Here is a 16,106-nt window from a genome sequence, read left to right on the forward strand (position 1 = left end):
CTCTTCTGCTGAGGTGGAGGGGACAGGAGCGCTTGATGCTGCTGCAGGGCTCTGCTGAGGTGGAGGGGACAGGAGCGCTTGATGCTGCTGCAGGGCTCTGCTGAGGTGGAGGAGACAGGAGCGCTTGATGCTGCTACAGGGCTCTGCTGAGGTGGAGGAGACAGGAGCGCTTGATGCTGCTGCAGGGCTCTGCTGAGGTGGAGGGGACAGGAGCGCTTGATGCTGCTGCAGGGCTCTGCTGAGGTGGAGGGGACAGGAGCGCTTGATGCTGCTACAGGGCTCTGCTGAGGTGGAGGAGACAGGAGCGCTTGATGCTGCTGCAGGGCTCTGCTGAGGTGGAGGGGACAGGAGCGCTTGATGCTGCTGCAGGGCTCTGCTGAGGTGGAGGGGACAGGAGCGCTTGATGCTGCTGCAGGGCTCTGCTGAGGTGGAGGAGACAGGAGGAGTATCTGTGACCATCAAGAGATGCATTATATTTGCTAGACCTAAGACATAATGTAGAAATCAGATTACAGGAGCAGCTCACAATAGCATATATTGCCTCCATGTCCAACGTATGCACTCATCTGTATGCACACACTTTTCAGAAGGTCGAAATATCTGTATTATAAATCCTGTTTGGTCTTATCTAATATTATACTGTTTTGAGATACAGGATTATTGATTTTCATGATCTGTAAACTGTCATCACAATTAAAACAAAAAAGGCTTGAAATATTTCACTTAATTCATAATGAATCTAGAATATATGAATGTTTCATTTTAAATTAAAGAAAAACAGTTCTATGATAGTTATTCTTTTAGATGCACCTGTAGATTCAGCGACTCACCAGATGGCAAAGAAGCAGTTACATACAGTGTGATATAGCACATTAAAGATAAAGGCTAAGGTATGCAGTATTTACAGTAGTGACGAGCATTTTAACACTGATGTAACCTTTACACTATTGAACATGCATAAACTCTAAATAATGACCACCTCTCTTGACATCTAGGCGCTTGAGAGTGAGTCAGAGGCAGAGCACAGGGACAGTGGAGAGAGGTCCGTTGCTGAGGTGTGTGATGAAAGGGAAATGACAGTTTAGAGTCAATTGTGATGTGGACTCTCATCCCAGAATGTTAAGGAAGTCAGTGGAGATATTGAACAGGAAGCATTTCAGTCAAGGGGCATCATGTGACCAATATAGACAGAAGAGCAACATTTAAGTCAATGATACCATTCCTAGGTGAACTTAACATCTGTACGGAGTCAGATCAGTCTCAATGTTAATAAATGCTCACAGAAGGATTCACACATCTATTTTGCGATTTATATATAATTCAATTCAATTCAAATTCAATTCAAAACCTTTATTTATACAGATAAAACCCATTGAGATCATAGACCTCTTTTACAATGGTGACCTGCTTCAATTAGTTCCAAACATTAATACAAACATGACAGAAAACAAAGGACATTATATGATACTACAGTTTGTATACTAGTAGCATTTACAGACACCAATATTTTCTGATTGTATAGCGTCTATCCTAGCTTTAAAAACATGAAATGGAATCAAACTGCTTAGCTTCCATTCCTTTTGTAGACTGTTCCATGCTAGCGGCGCTGCGCATCTAAAAGCTGTATTTCCTAATACAGTCCTAGCAGTTGGCACATGTAATACAACCACAGCTTTAGATCTCAGGCAGTAGCCATTTACAATACGCTGTGAGATCAGGGAACAGATGTAAATATATATATAGATATAAATGACTCCACAACAATATCTCTCAACGCACTCACAAATATTTATTAATGTATATAAATGTACAAAAAATGGGCATTTAAACAGCTTTTTATTCATTCAAAGACGGCTCTGAATTAATAATCAAATGTTTCCTTTCTTTACAACTGGATGAAATTACAAAATGTACCCATCATTTTCCTCATGCTAGTATAGCCACATAAAAGTATCAAACCACACCCCCCCTACAAAATGTCCCCGCCACATTCAGGATGCTTCCTACGCCCATGCTCTAAGGCAATACGATAAAAGCCTACAACTATAAATGATGGAGGGGATGTAAAAGGAATAGCATTTTAATGATTATCATAGCCTATTACTGCAAGCAGCCGGCAGGGCGAACATTGGCTCGCCTCAACAGATGTCGATGAAAACAGGTGAGGTAACATCTGAATAATCTTTCCAAATGTCCCTGAATTTAAGGTGGGAGTAACGGTAATTGACTTCAACTCGAAATATAACTATTGATTAGCAAACGTTATTTTTTAACATTTTCTAACAAATCGTGGCTAATAATAAAAAGCCCAATAACTTCTCTGCACACCAAGCTTGAAAGAGACCCTTCATATTTCCCCTTATTATAACCAGAGGCTCCGTTTGAAGGAATGAGCTGCCAACACTTTATCAAGATAAAAGAAACACTACGGAGAGCTGGGGTTTAGGCTGTTGGTGTTTTCTCAAAGCATATTCAAGTATCAAGTCAAAGTCATCATTTGATTGATTTACTAACTTATGAGGCAACCTGATCTCTAGTGAGAGGCCCAGCGCTTCCTGTGTTGTTCTGTATGTGGCCCTCAGTGAAGAAAGTTTGGACCCCTGGAGTTCCTCATAAAGTGTCCGGTGGAAAGTCTCTTTACATAATAACAGGTTTTAGTGAATGATGTCAGAGTTATTCTCTCCTGCTACCTGATGAGTGTTTTAAACCGTTCATCTACTGCCTTCGTCTCTCTGTCAGGAAAGGTGGAGGACCAGCAGCAGGTCAGTGGTAGTTCACAGTCATTCATCCTTGCCAGTGCCCTGCCCTTGAGTGCTGAGTCTGCCTGTGATGCAAGTGCGGTGGTAAGAGGTATTGGAATGGGTTGTGTGCCGCACAAGATCCAGGTCCAGTCTAAACTGACTACTGGTTTCTTTCCAGTTGCTGTGCTCCCCAAGTTTCCTGTCGACGGTGTGGATGTCATAGTGAGTAATGATATAGCCGGAGGTAAAGTCAGAGTAATTATCCTCATCGTGGAGCTTACTGTAGAGCTCGTAACATGCGTGTCGCACGTGCTCATTCTGTTTCTCTTCCAGGTCCCAACACTAAGAGATTGTGTTTCTCTTGTCTTGACCCTGGTCATACAGTGGCAGAGTGTGCATTCTGCCATTCAGTAGTGAAACTTGCAGGCCACGACGACCCGTTGGAGTTGATCTGCTCTGTCGAACTCATCGTTGGTAAGCACACTGAGTTCAATACGGAAACTTAGTGTTAGAACAATCTCACTGGTCCCCGGCTTGAGCTTCAACATCAGGATCCATGTATCTGTGATCCTCTCCAGAATGGAAGTCATCACATACAGAGCATCAACTAGTTCCTGAACAGTGTCCTTCACATGCTGATATCCAAGAGAGGGAGTTACACAGTCACAAGATGGAGGAATAGAAAGCAGTACTCAATGTTTACTTCAGATTAGCTCCATGTCAGAAATGAGCATGCAGGTGCTCTAAAGACCAGAAACCACACCATGTGACAAATACCTGAGATGATCAGCTACCAGATCAACAACAGGCTAACTTAGCATGTTGGCTCCTCCTGTTACTTTATTCTCTTGTAGCAAACATACATGTTGGAGCTATATATATATATATATATATATATATATATAAGGGTCGTCAGACTTCTGGGTCTTTTACAGCATTGCCATTATATCCTCGTATCTTTTATTTTGAAATATGTTCTTTAACTTCCGGTCCACCGGACTGCTTTTCTTCATTCTTCAATACAAAACGGAACATTGAATGAAGTTGTTATCAAAAACCAAAATCAGACCGTTTTTTTTATTAGGTCTTCTTGTTATCCGTTTTTTGATTCAGACAACATAAACAGCAAAACGGCTTTGGTTTCACGTTTTTGATTTAAAACGAAAAAAGGCTGGTATTTTCATTTTTCTAATTTTTTGGTTCAAACGAAAAATCAAACTAACAAAACGTACACTTACCTTTTTTTAATTACGTTTTCTCGTTATCCGTCTTTTTATTCAGACAACAACACCTGAAAAACGGCTTTGGTTTCCCGTTTTTTCGTTTTAAACCAAAAACGGAAAAAGGCTGGTATTTCCGTTTTTTGGCTTTTGGTTTAAACGAAAAATCAAACTGACAAAAAGTACACGGACCGCGTAGCTCTCCTACGCACTCGTTACTGAACCGCACAGGTCACATGGTGATGAAAACGAGGAGGCGTTAGGCTTGTTTGAGACAAGCGAGGCCTGAGCAGTTGCGATCAACGTCTTGCTCGTGCGTTGCATGATGGTTAGTCATTTTGTCCGACTTGCTCTGGAGGCTCGCCTACATGAGACGTTGAAATCTCGCGGGACAAAGACGCCCGCAGCCTTGAGAGCGAGGCGCGGCGAGGCGGAGCAGTTTCTCTCCACGGGCTGCGGAAGCGAAATGCTTGATGGGAAACGACTCGCTGGTATCTCGAGCTGAGCGCTCATTGGTGGGTTTTACCACGTGCTGGTGATGAAACTCTCCAATTGGCTCGGCAAAAGTTTGTTGTTGTTTTATGTCAGTTTTACGCCCCCCCCCCCCCCATTAACATTTTTCATCATTGTTCCACAATATTTATCATCATTAAATTAATATCTATATATTTTATACTATACTTGCACTGCTTACCGTTTTCATACTTTATATATCTTAGCATATTCATACACACTGTTCATACTGCTCTCAGGCTGCTGTGTATATCTAGTGTATTCATACCCCTCACTGTTTATTCATCATTCAATTCATTCTATATTTTATTCTGGAGATTGTGTACATTACTTTTCACTTTACTGCTTGTTGCACCTGGTTAGAAGCTAAAGTGCATTTCGTTGTCTCAGTACCTGTAATATGTGCAATAACAATAAAGTTGAATCTAATCTTGAGCAGGAACAAATGTATTTACTTAGTACATATCTGACATTAACGATTAAACACTTGTGTGCATTCTTTATAAATGCAAACCGAGTCAAACCGACTCCGGAGGTGGCGGTATGCACCTTCAAGCTGTTTGCAATCCGCCAAATAACCGAGAGAAGAAGACGAAGAAGAAGATGAAGAAGCCGACTCGGAGCTGTCCGACTTCAGGCGAGCTTTTTGAGACCTCCCCCAGCTGCGATCGGCTATTCTCGTCTGCTTTCGAGGCGAGCCGCAACGCGTCTCAAACAAGCCTGTGTCTCCAGGGCGGCTCTCCTTGTGCAGAGGAGCCAGCATGCAGTCATTTCCAGACCAGAAGCCACTCTGGTCCGCGGGGTTAGTTCGGAAGTCACATTCAGGACATAAACGTTTCTCCTGGATTGATGATGAAGAAACTCTTATTTTTCTTGCTGGTTGCTGAAAATATCTCAGGTGAGTCGCTGACTTTATTTGAGAGTGCACATTTGTACTGAACATTTAAATGAAGATCAGATATTTTATATCATGACATCTTGACTATTGTCAGTGTCTTTTAACCTGTTCAAGCTTCTCACAATTGACCGGAGTATTAGCTGAGTTTAAGAGGTTCTGTATTCTCGCTTCAGAATTTAGAATATATGTTATTACTTTGCCAGCATGATCTGGATCCAGATTAGGCTTCATTAAAGTACTTTCATCGTTTTAGCATAACTTTGAATCCAATGCTTTGCTCTTGTATTGGCATAGATCGTTTGGACAGTACATGTTCTCCTCTGTTGCCAAATGTTTTAACCCTTAAAAAAAGATTTGGTGTATTAGCTTGATAAGTTTAAATAGAGAAGAGATGTGCTTTTTATTAGAGCATTTTACTGAAGAATGACACCAACCAATCATCTGTAATGATTTCCTGTGCCGCAGCAAGTGTTGAATTACCGCTCGGTAGTGTGTGTGTGTGTGTGTGTGTGTGTGTGTGTGTGTGTGTGTGTGTGTGTGTGTGTGTGTGTGTGTGTGTGTGTGTGTGTGTGTGTGTGGTGTGTGTGTGTGTGTGTGTGTGTGTGTGTGTGTGTGTGTGTGTGTGTGTGTGTGTGTGTGTGTGTGTGTGTGTGTGTGTGTGTGTGTGTGTGTGTGTGTGTGTGTGAATAGGACCAAAACGTCAGGCAAGAAAGCAGATGAAACACACGGTGCTTCACCATCAGTCAGTTGTAGTTCTCACTCTGAGACTCTTTCTCACTGCACTGATAATAAAATGGGATTCTCACCACAGAGCTGCTGATTCTTTTACTGTCTGCAGGAACCTGAGGAGAAGTTTTACAAAATGTTAAATGTGTTTTTAAGTCGAGCCGTACTTGGCACTTTCCACATAATAGTCTGTATGTTTTATTAGATTGTCCAAAACTGGTGTGGCAGCTGGTGTTTCAATGTATTTTCTAAGGTGCAACTGCCATTACAATATTTGTCTATAGGTCCGCGGTGTTCTTCACTGTGTGTGTGTTCTTCACTGTGTGTGTGTTCTTCACTGTGTGTGTGTGTGTGTGTGTGTGTGTGTGTGTGTGTGTGTGTGTGTGTGTGTTCTTCACTGTGTGTGTGTGTGTGTGTGTTCTTCACTGTGTGTGTTCTTCACTGTGTGTGTGTGTGTGTGTTCTTCACTGTGTGTGTGTGTTCTTCACTGTGTGTGTGTCGTGTGTTCTTCACTGTGTGTGTGTTCTTCACTGTGTGTGTGTGTGTGTGTTTCTTCACTGTGTGTGTGTGTGTGTGTGTGTTCTTCACTGTGTGTGTTCTTCACTGTGTGTGTGTGTGTGTGTTCTTCACTGTGTGTGTTCTTCACTGTGTGTGTGTGTGTGTGTGTTCTTCACTGTGTGTGTTCTTCACTGTGTGTGTGTGTGTGTGTGTGTGTGTGTGTGTGTGTGTGTTCTTCACTGTGTGTGTATGTGTGTGTGTTCTTCACTGTGTGTGTTCTTCACTGTGTGTGTGTGTGTGTGTTCTTCACTGTGTGTGTTCTTCACTGTGTGTGTGTGTGTGTGTGTGTGTGTGTGTGTGTTCTTCACTGTGTGTGTTCTTCACTGTGTGTGTGTGTGTGTGTGTGTGTGTGTGTGTGTGTGTTCTTCACTGTGTGTGTTCTTCACTGTGTGTGTGTGTGTGTTCTTCACTGTGTGTGTTCTTCACTGTGTGTGTGTGTGTTCTTCACTGTGTGTGTTCTTCACTGTGTGTGTGTGTGTTCTTCACTGTGTGTGTGTGTGTGTGTGTTCTTCACTGTGTGTGTTCTTCACTGTGTGTGTGTGTGTGTGTTCTTCACTGTGTGTGTTCTTCACTGTGTGTGTGTGTGTGTGTTCTTCACTGTGTGTGTTCTTCACTGTGTGTGTGTATGTGTGTTCTTCACTGTGTGTGTGTTCTTCACTGTGTGTGTGTGTTCTTCACTGTGTGTGTGTGTGTGTGTTCTTCACTGTGTGTCAGAGTCCTGCATCGGGTCGGGTACCCGCGGGTGACCCGCAAAAAAGGTGATTCGCGGGTGGTATTTTTTCAAACACTTTTTTCCGGGTTCGGTTCTGGGTAAAACAAAGATGATGCGGGTCGGGTCGCGGGTGTTGCGTAATAAATATATTAAAATAATAGTAATTTAGTTTAATGTTTAAATCTTCAGACCTCTCCCCCGCGGGACCGCGCATAATCATAACCTCTTAACATCACCACCTCAGCCATTCGAAATGGCTGAGGTGAAGCTCTCGAGAGGAGAATACAGCATTTTCAATAACACTTCCTCAAGAGCGAAATCCAACGTCTGGAGGCTTTTGGTTCCTAGATGGAGAAAAGAACCAACATCCCACGCTTTTTGAGACAAATATGCAACTGCGTGTGTTAATAATTGCACGTTTTCACTGCTCATAGGCTATGCGGGTTCGGGTCGGGTTGCGGATCTTGTGCCGACGGGTCGGATCGGGTTGCGGAACTAATTGGCAATATGTGCGGGTAGCGGGGCGGGTTCGGTATTGCACGTCGCGGCTGCGGGGCGGGAGCGGGTCTTGAAAATCAGACCCGTGCAGGACTCTGCTGTGTGTGTGTGTGTGTTCTTCACTGTGTGTGTGTTCTTCACTGTGTGTGTGTGTGTGTGTTCTTCACTGTGTGTGTGTGTGTGTGTGTTCTTCACTGTGTGTGTGTTCTTCACTGTGTGTGTTCTTCACTGTGTGTGTGTGTGTGTGTTCTTCACCATGTGTGGTGGTGGCAGGGATTTTAGCTTTTGCAGACCATTGAAGAACATACATGCACAAACATTTTTATAAGTGTACAGGGAAGGGAAACCCCCAAAAAGCATTATAGGCAGGACTGCACATAACTGGTGCGCATGCGCACCTACGCCAACAAAAGAAAAAAGGCGCATTTGCGCACCAACATTGAGAGAGAGGGAGAGGGAGAGGGAGAGAGAGAGAGAAGAGAAAAAAGAGAAGAGAGAGAGAAAGATATTTGCGAGTTGCATATGAACTCAGGGCCGGCCCGTAGCACTGGCGTAATAGATGTTCGCCTCGGGCGCCAGATCTGTGGAGATGCTGCGCTGGCAGCTCTGGGAGGGAAAAAAACATTTTTGACCGTTGGGGCTCATCCTAATTTTCGGTCTTGATGTAACAATATTCATAATTAAGTAAATGTACACCCTTTTCACCCCAGTTACACGTTTCATTTGCCCTGTACGATGGGCGCTGTAAGTGATCAACGTGGGGGATGTTGGCTTATCTGGCGCCCGCAGCTCACAGCCAAAGTGCGAGGGAGAGAGGGAGAGAGGGAGAGAGGGAGGGTGCACCGGTACCGGTGTTGTGCCGTAGATTGAAGCCCTGTTCGCGGGGACGCGCAAACGTGACGTTATCGCCTGTATTGAGCGTTCGTCTAGTTTAATAAACTTTTCTCTCTCTTTTGAATGATATATCAGATTAAACAGCAAACGGCTGAATAAATAATGTGCATACAATTGCGAGGAGGCTCGTTTTAAGGACACTTTTCAGATCTGTCACAATCTTCATATTGGAATAAACTTACGTTTTTGAGTGCAGTCCCACTCTGTTATATTCCTCCTTCCTACAGAACAGGCAATGACAGGATAATATGTGATTTGTCAGTATAGTCCTATTTCTTAAAACCTTCTCTGTTGTTTAAGTGTCTGATAACCACGAATAGTAAGCAATGATATAACAGTAATGATATCACATATATGATCATATATATATATATTAGGGCTGTCAAACGATTACAATTTTTAATCAGATTAATCACAGTTTAAAAATTAATTAATCATGATTAATCACCATTTGAACTATGTCCTAAATAAGCCATTTATTTATGAATATTGTTGTGGGAATGGAAAGATAAATGAAAGAAGGCGGATATATCCATTTAACATAGCTACAGTATCTGTTTATTATAAAACATTTCTGCGTGTCAAAATGAAAGACAGCCCACACACCTATCAATCATCAAACCGTGGGGTCTTATTTCATTACGTGTTGATTTCTATCAACGGGGGAGTACTTCAGGAAAGTCGACAGAGGGGGGGGGGCGGCGGCTAGTGATCAGCTGTTTTAGCGCAGTTCTCCAGTGAAGGGGGGGGGTGGGGGAGTCTCCCTCCGTAGCCGGTTGGCGTAGTTTTGGCACAATTCCGTTGTTCAGACCGACGTTAACAGCAGCCCTGTCTGTGCACACGGAGACCGACTCTGTCGTCCGGTGATCTAACCGCCTTCTGGAAAAGCTTCACAAGTACGTCGGTACGCAAATGCGCTTTGTGACACAAGTGACGGTACGCATTTCAGATTACGCACATAACCTGCGTACCAGTTATGTGCACCCCTGTACTGCAGCAAAAGTATTCTCCGTCGGGACTTCCTGCAACAACACCACGCCGTTATCAAAGATGTTCTATTGAGAAGACGATCACTACGTGACAAAAGTTTTCAAAACCGTGGCTACTGAAATCAATCTTACTAACTGCTGTCTGTGCAATTTACTCCGCGAGTTGGCAGACTTTATTTTGCTTACTTTAACATCATTTTTCATGGTGGGGCTAAGCCATTTCTTGGTATGGGTGTAGCCCACTGGTGGCACACGGGGCGGGCCATTCTGCACATGCGTTAAATGCGTTAAATATTTTAACGCAATTAATTCAAAAAATTAATTACCGCCGTTAACGCGATAATTTTGACAGCACTAATATATATATATGATCACTGTGTTATTTTCAATCAAGCCTAAAAGATAATGTGTTCAAACTGGCTTCACTCACTTGAATTGCTCCTTTGAATATCATTTTTATATATTCCTACTCAACACATGTTTGTATTGTAATGCCACTATTTTTTAAAAATTGTATTTTAAAGTGACATTGAAAGGTGCCCTAAAATAAAGTGTATTATTGATCTTATATCTGTGCCTCTATTACATTACATTTCATTTTCTATCACACTATTAATGTTCCTTATTTTAGACTAGGTTAATCCTGGTGTCAATAGGGAAGATCTGCACTGTTCTCTACATAACATGTTCAGAGCAGGTATTTCTCCTGCCGGATTTGAAACCCCCCCTATATCTTTGTCCAGGATAGTCACAACTTCACCAAAATCACACTGGTGCTTGCTGTCCCCCTCTAGTTTGTGCTCACCAAAGCATTTCACTCTGGGTCCTGCAGGTACAAAACTAAAGAGGGGCTTCAAAATCCGGCAGATCAGGTGTTGGTGTATTCCAATACGAAGATTGTGACAGATCTGAAAAACGTGTCCTTAAAACGAGCCTCCTCGCAATTGTATGCACATTATTTATTCAGCCGTTTGCTGTTTAATCTGATATATCACTCAAAAGAGAGAGAAAAGCTTAGAAAACGGCGAACGCTCAATACAGGCGATGACGTCACCTTTGCGCGTCCCCGCGAACTGGGCTTCAATCCACGGCAAGGTTTCAACCTACGGCATAACACCGGCGCTGTTGTTATTAGAATCTGGTGCCGTGCTAGCTGCTCTAACGGATATAAGAAGAAGATGTTTCTACAATGATGTGGAGGAGAGTCCTCTCCAGTCAGACTGAGAGGCTGATAACTACAGCTCAGTGAGGTAAAGGACTCTTGAGTGTTTAGATAGTTCACTTTAGTCTAAGTTATCTCAGTGGGTCTCAAACGTTTTGATCATAGTTTATGTAAACACATATTTCCAAGGCACTCCTTTATAATTATTGGGATAAACAGGTTTGAAATCATTCCAATGTATACTATAGGACAGTAACCAAACATATCCTTTAAAACTGGAGAGATAAAAAAAAATGCATAAATAAATAAATGTTAAGGTAAAATAAGATATGAATGAACAACACAAATAAAATAAGTTACATTAATTTGTTATTGGCTATGGTAGGTTATTGGTTATGTTCACATACTTATTTGATTACATCCACTTGTCTAAGATCACAACAGAGACTTTCGACCCAAACCCAGCTGTTGACTTGTGGATGCAAGCAGCTAATCACAGACTCAACCAGAGAGAAAGAAGTAGGCCTACATCATCAGCTACCATGTCTGACAGAGAGGAAGACAGTCAGGAGAACAGTCAGGAGGGTAGTGATGACAGCTTGTAGGATTACTGGTCGTGCTAATGTTGTCTTGTGTTCACCTCTGCATGTGTGTTCTGTGTTCACCTCTGCATGTGTGTTCAGTGTTCACCTCTGTGTGTGTGTTCTGTGTTCACCTCTGCATGTGTGTTCTGTGTTCACCTCTGTGTGTGTGTTCTGTGTTCACCTCTGTGTGTGTGTTCTGTGTTCACCTCTGCGTGTGTGTTCTGTGTTCACCTCTGCATGTGTGTTCTGTGTTCACCTCTGCATGTGTGTTCTGTGTTCACCTCTGCATGTGTGTTCAGTGTTCACCTCTGCATGTGTGTTCTGTGTTCACCTCTGCATGTGTGTTCTGTGTTCACCTCTGTGTGTGTGTTCTGTGTTCACCTCTGCATGTGTGTTCAGTGTTCACCTCTGTGTGTGTGTTCTGTGTTCACCTCTGCATGTGTGTTCTGTGTTCACCTCTGCGTGTGTGTTCTGTGTTCACCTCTGCATGTGTGTTCTGTGTTCACCTCTGCATGTGTGTTCTGTGTTCACCTCTGCGTGTGTGTTCTGTGTTCACCTCTGCATGTGTGTTCAGTGTTCACCTCTGTGTGTGTGTTCTGTGTTCACCTCTGCATGTGTGTTCTGTGTTCACCTCTGCATGTGTGTTCTGTGTTCACCTCTGCGTGTGTGTTCTGTGTTCACCTCTGTGTGTGTGTTCTGTGTTCACCTCTGCATGTGTGTTCAGTGTTCACCTCTGTGTGTGTGTTCTGTGTTCACCTCTGCATGTGTGTTCTGTGTTCACCTCTGCATGTGTGTTCTGTGTTCACCTCTGCGTGTGTGTTCTGTGTTCACCTCTGCATGTGTGTTCAGTGCCGTGTGTCTGGCAAATAAAGACCCCCTCAAAAGTTACGGTTTATTTCATTTTAAGGATGAGCACCAAGCAATATCTCCAGGTGCTCCTTTGAGAACCAGGGCAAAAAAGTTATGTGCACCCCTGATTATAGGGCCCTGTTAATATATAATATTGATTTAACCAACATTTTCTCCTTGTTGTCCTCTAAGGACACAAAAGCCTCTTAAAACTAAGTATTTTCTTTAAAGGCTCTAAAACTGTCCAAATGTTCTTTTCCGCAGCACTGCCTCTTACATGTCTTCCCTCTCAGCCTGTCGAGGCCGTGGAGGGAGGATCAGCGACTCTTCAGTGTCGTCTGGACGAACCCATCGACCTGTCCTCTAAAACAGTGGAATGGAATAGAGGACACACCCTTTACGTTCATGTTTATAGAAGTCGGCGCGACGACCCTGATTCCCAGATGCTTCAGTACAGAGACAGAACCGCTCTGAATCATGGAGACCTGACCACAGGAGTCTCGACTCTGACCATCTCCAACGTCTCTCTGTCTGACAATGGGTCTTATGAAGTCTATCTCCCACAGCTGGAGGTCACATGTTTGACTCACCTCACCGTCGGTAAGAGTTTAATACTGAACAGCCTGGAAGCAATTACCAGCAGATCAGCATCTTTTGATAACAACCCACAAACCCCACAAAACTCAAAGCCCAAAACTCACCTTAAACTTTACAATGTGTGTTTATGACTTTGAGAAACAGGAAGGGGAAAAGGGTTTAGACAGATGTATAGTTTTTAAAGGTTTTTTCCTCACTTGACTCTCAAGGCCTGAAGTCATTTTCTTGTTGAACAGTCACTTAATGAATCTGCAGATAATGACTCCTGTTGTCCCTAAATAAGACCTCTCTCATTTGAAACAGTAACAAAGGAGCAAGAGAACCAGACCAAGAGGAAGGACTCCAGCACAACCTCTCCTCCAGCTGGAGAGAGAAATGGTACTTTATTGTAAACCTCTGTAGAGAAATGTAGAGTCTTTGTCCCTCTGGGTAAAGGACAGTCTGATAGTGGGAGCTGGTGTGAAACTGCATCACCTTGGCTCTTCTTGTGAACTGAAATCTCCTCTGATTGTGTTCCAGATGCTTCAAACAGAGAGGCTGGTCGTGCTGCTATCATTCTCACAGTTCTCCTGGTTCTCTGCGTCCTCGTTGTTTGAAGAGTGGGAAGATCCGTAAGTTACAAAATAAATATCACAATATGTCTGACCCAACACACTCACTGGCCACTTCATTAGGTACACCTGTTCAACTGCTCGTTAAGGCAAATATCTAATCAGCCAATCAGGTGGCAGCATCCACTGCATTGAGGCATGTAGACATGGTGAAGTTCAAACAGCATCAAACGGGGAAGAAAGGTGATTTAAGTGACTTTGAACGTGGCATGGTGGCAGACGGCTAGTCTGAGCATTTCAGAAACTGCTGATCAGCTGGGGTTTTCCCTCACAACCATCTCACTCACAGAATGATCCGGAAAGGGGAAAATATCCAGTGAGCGACATTCGGACCATTTTGGTTTTGCTTTATTCCACTAAACACATGTGCTGCTGTAAACATTGCAGTTTTGTCTTTACATGAAACATCACATGCTTCATGTCTGAGTTTTAGATTTATAAAGAAAGATTGACATGAATTTGTTATTTCACTTTTTCATTTGACATCTCTCCCAACCTTGGTTTCTCTCCTTCAGAGGGATGGAGACGCTCAGAGGAGGGAAGGAGGGAAGGAGGGAAGGACAGACAAACGGAGACGGTGGGGAATTAATGCGAAAATACAAATCTGAACACGGACGCAGAAACTGGAGTCCTGCAGAGAGACGGAAACCTCTGAAAGTTACCCGCCGCTAAATGTTCCATTTTCCTGCTGAAAAACTAACCAGATAGAAATGATATCCTCCCTGCTGGCAGAGGTACACATATACAGGATTAAAAACAATGGGACCAATAAAAGGGTCATTCCAGAAATGCAGGACATTTCCGGTCCCACCTACGAAATGTCCAATAATCCATGTCCAAAGAAAAGGAATTTATTTCCACTACAATAAGAGTAATTAGAGTTAACGGGTTGCTGAGGAAGCGCACTCACTCCCTCACTAACATTTTGGCTTGACTATTGGTTTGTTAATAAAGGTAGAACATGTTTCTTCAGAGTTGTCTTTATTAAAGGTAGTCAAGTGTTTAATTTTGTATTTAACCCTTCACTCCGCTTTCAGAACCATGACCTGATTGGCCAGGTTGGATTTGGAAGGCGGGCAGTCTCCTGTAAATGTGGTTGGGAAGAGACGGGAGGGGGGCATGTGTGTTTGTTCCTTGCTGGTGAACGCAGCACCAGGCATGACGTTTTTGTGTCTGGAATAATGTGGAAGGCTAACAATAAAACGGCTGTTTATTTTTGCAAGTAAACCCTCTCTCCACGTCTCGTTCTTTCGCCTGCACCTCACTTTGTAACGGTTGCAGTTCAATTTATTATCTTTAGTCAAATGTAATGTTTACGTGTAATTTAGCATAATCTACCTGCTTTAAATGCATCTTATTTTCCTAGATTATCCCTTTTTTTTATTGCCACCAGGGAGCTTTAAGTTTGCAACAACTAACAACATATCTGAACAGTTACCTCAAAATGAACAAAACGTTGAAGTTATATTTAGATCAAGAGTTTAATAGACATTTAAAAATGTATTTCAAAGTTCTAGCCCATTGAGCGCTGCTTAAAAGGAACTAATCACACATCCAATAAGAAGTGAACCTTTGATGCCTGAGCTGCCAGAAGGTAGTGAAATAAATTGATGGGTAACTTCCTGAACATCTGGAACAAAGGGTTCATTTTTTTAAAGTTCTAATTCTGGAATGACCCTAAAGTGACTCCTCGGCCCAAATATCAGTAAGTTGTGTGTGTTGGCATGGCAACGCTGTGTCATACAGTACATCGTTTTTATTTTAGTCACTTCCAATCTAGTTTTCAAGCAGCACATTTACTCAAACAGGGGTGTGTGTGTGTGTGTAAATTTTTTGTCTTTAACATTTTAACTAGAGGGAGAATCTGCGACTCTTCAGTGTCGTCTGGACCACCCTAAAGTGAGTTGTGACTCCTCGGCCCAAATATCATGTTTTCCATGAGCCTAAAATGACCAAATATCTCTACCTCCACTCAGACTGCAGACATTCAAGTCCTCCTCAGGAACACCGTTCAAACTGTGACCAAATACGTGCAGAACTACTGACGTTCCCATCGAGCTCCGGCCTGCTTTGTGTTTACTGATTAGCACCTGCTAGCTTCCTGATGCTACTCCTTCTAGAAACTATTCGAGCCGACCCTCATCTACGGTGGAAACTACTGAAGGTCAAGTGTCAACAATTCAAAACCTGAGTTTTTAGATCTCTTGAAACCACATCAACTGGTTCTTGCACCAACCCGAAGGAGCTCTTTCTCATAGATCTAATGCAAAGAAACAAATGAAGGCTCCAGCCAGTTTAGAAGTCTGTTTTTATTTATTTTAATATTTGTTGTTCAATCATGTTCATAATCGTTGTGGGAATCACTGCCGACCAATGAGGAGGAATGCTGTATGAAATCAGATGTCTTTTGGATTGACTTGTATGTATCTTTCCTTCTTTTTAAAATATGACTTGTATAGCGTGTCTCTGCTTCTCACTTCCACACACAAACAGTTTTCTGCTTTTGTTTCATGCTGTAAAAAGGGACTAAACTGCAACGTGTTGGCGTTCAGAA

The 16,106-nt window shown here is 42.8% G+C and overlaps 1 protein-coding gene across 1 annotated transcript; it reads left to right on the forward strand.

The window, feature by feature from the left end:
- Positions 1–5,132: 5,132 nt before the first annotated feature.
- On the forward strand, positions 5,133–14,779 carry LOC117541030 (myelin-oligodendrocyte glycoprotein-like). The gene is made up of 5 exons (XM_034208074.1): positions 5,133–5,372; positions 12,609–12,944; positions 13,245–13,319; positions 13,461–13,552; positions 14,068–14,779. The coding sequence occupies exons 1-4, from the start codon at positions 5,324–5,326 to the stop codon at positions 13,535–13,537; spliced, it is 537 nt and encodes a 178-aa protein (XP_034063965.1). The 5' UTR covers positions 5,133–5,323; the 3' UTR covers positions 13,538–13,552; positions 14,068–14,779.
- Positions 14,780–16,106: the final 1,327 nt, after the last annotated feature.

This window comes from Gymnodraco acuticeps, unplaced genomic scaffold (assembly GCF_902827175.1).
Source record: "Gymnodraco acuticeps unplaced genomic scaffold, fGymAcu1.1, whole genome shotgun sequence".
NCBI classification, from domain to species: domain Eukaryota; kingdom Metazoa; phylum Chordata; class Actinopteri; order Perciformes; family Bathydraconidae; genus Gymnodraco; species Gymnodraco acuticeps.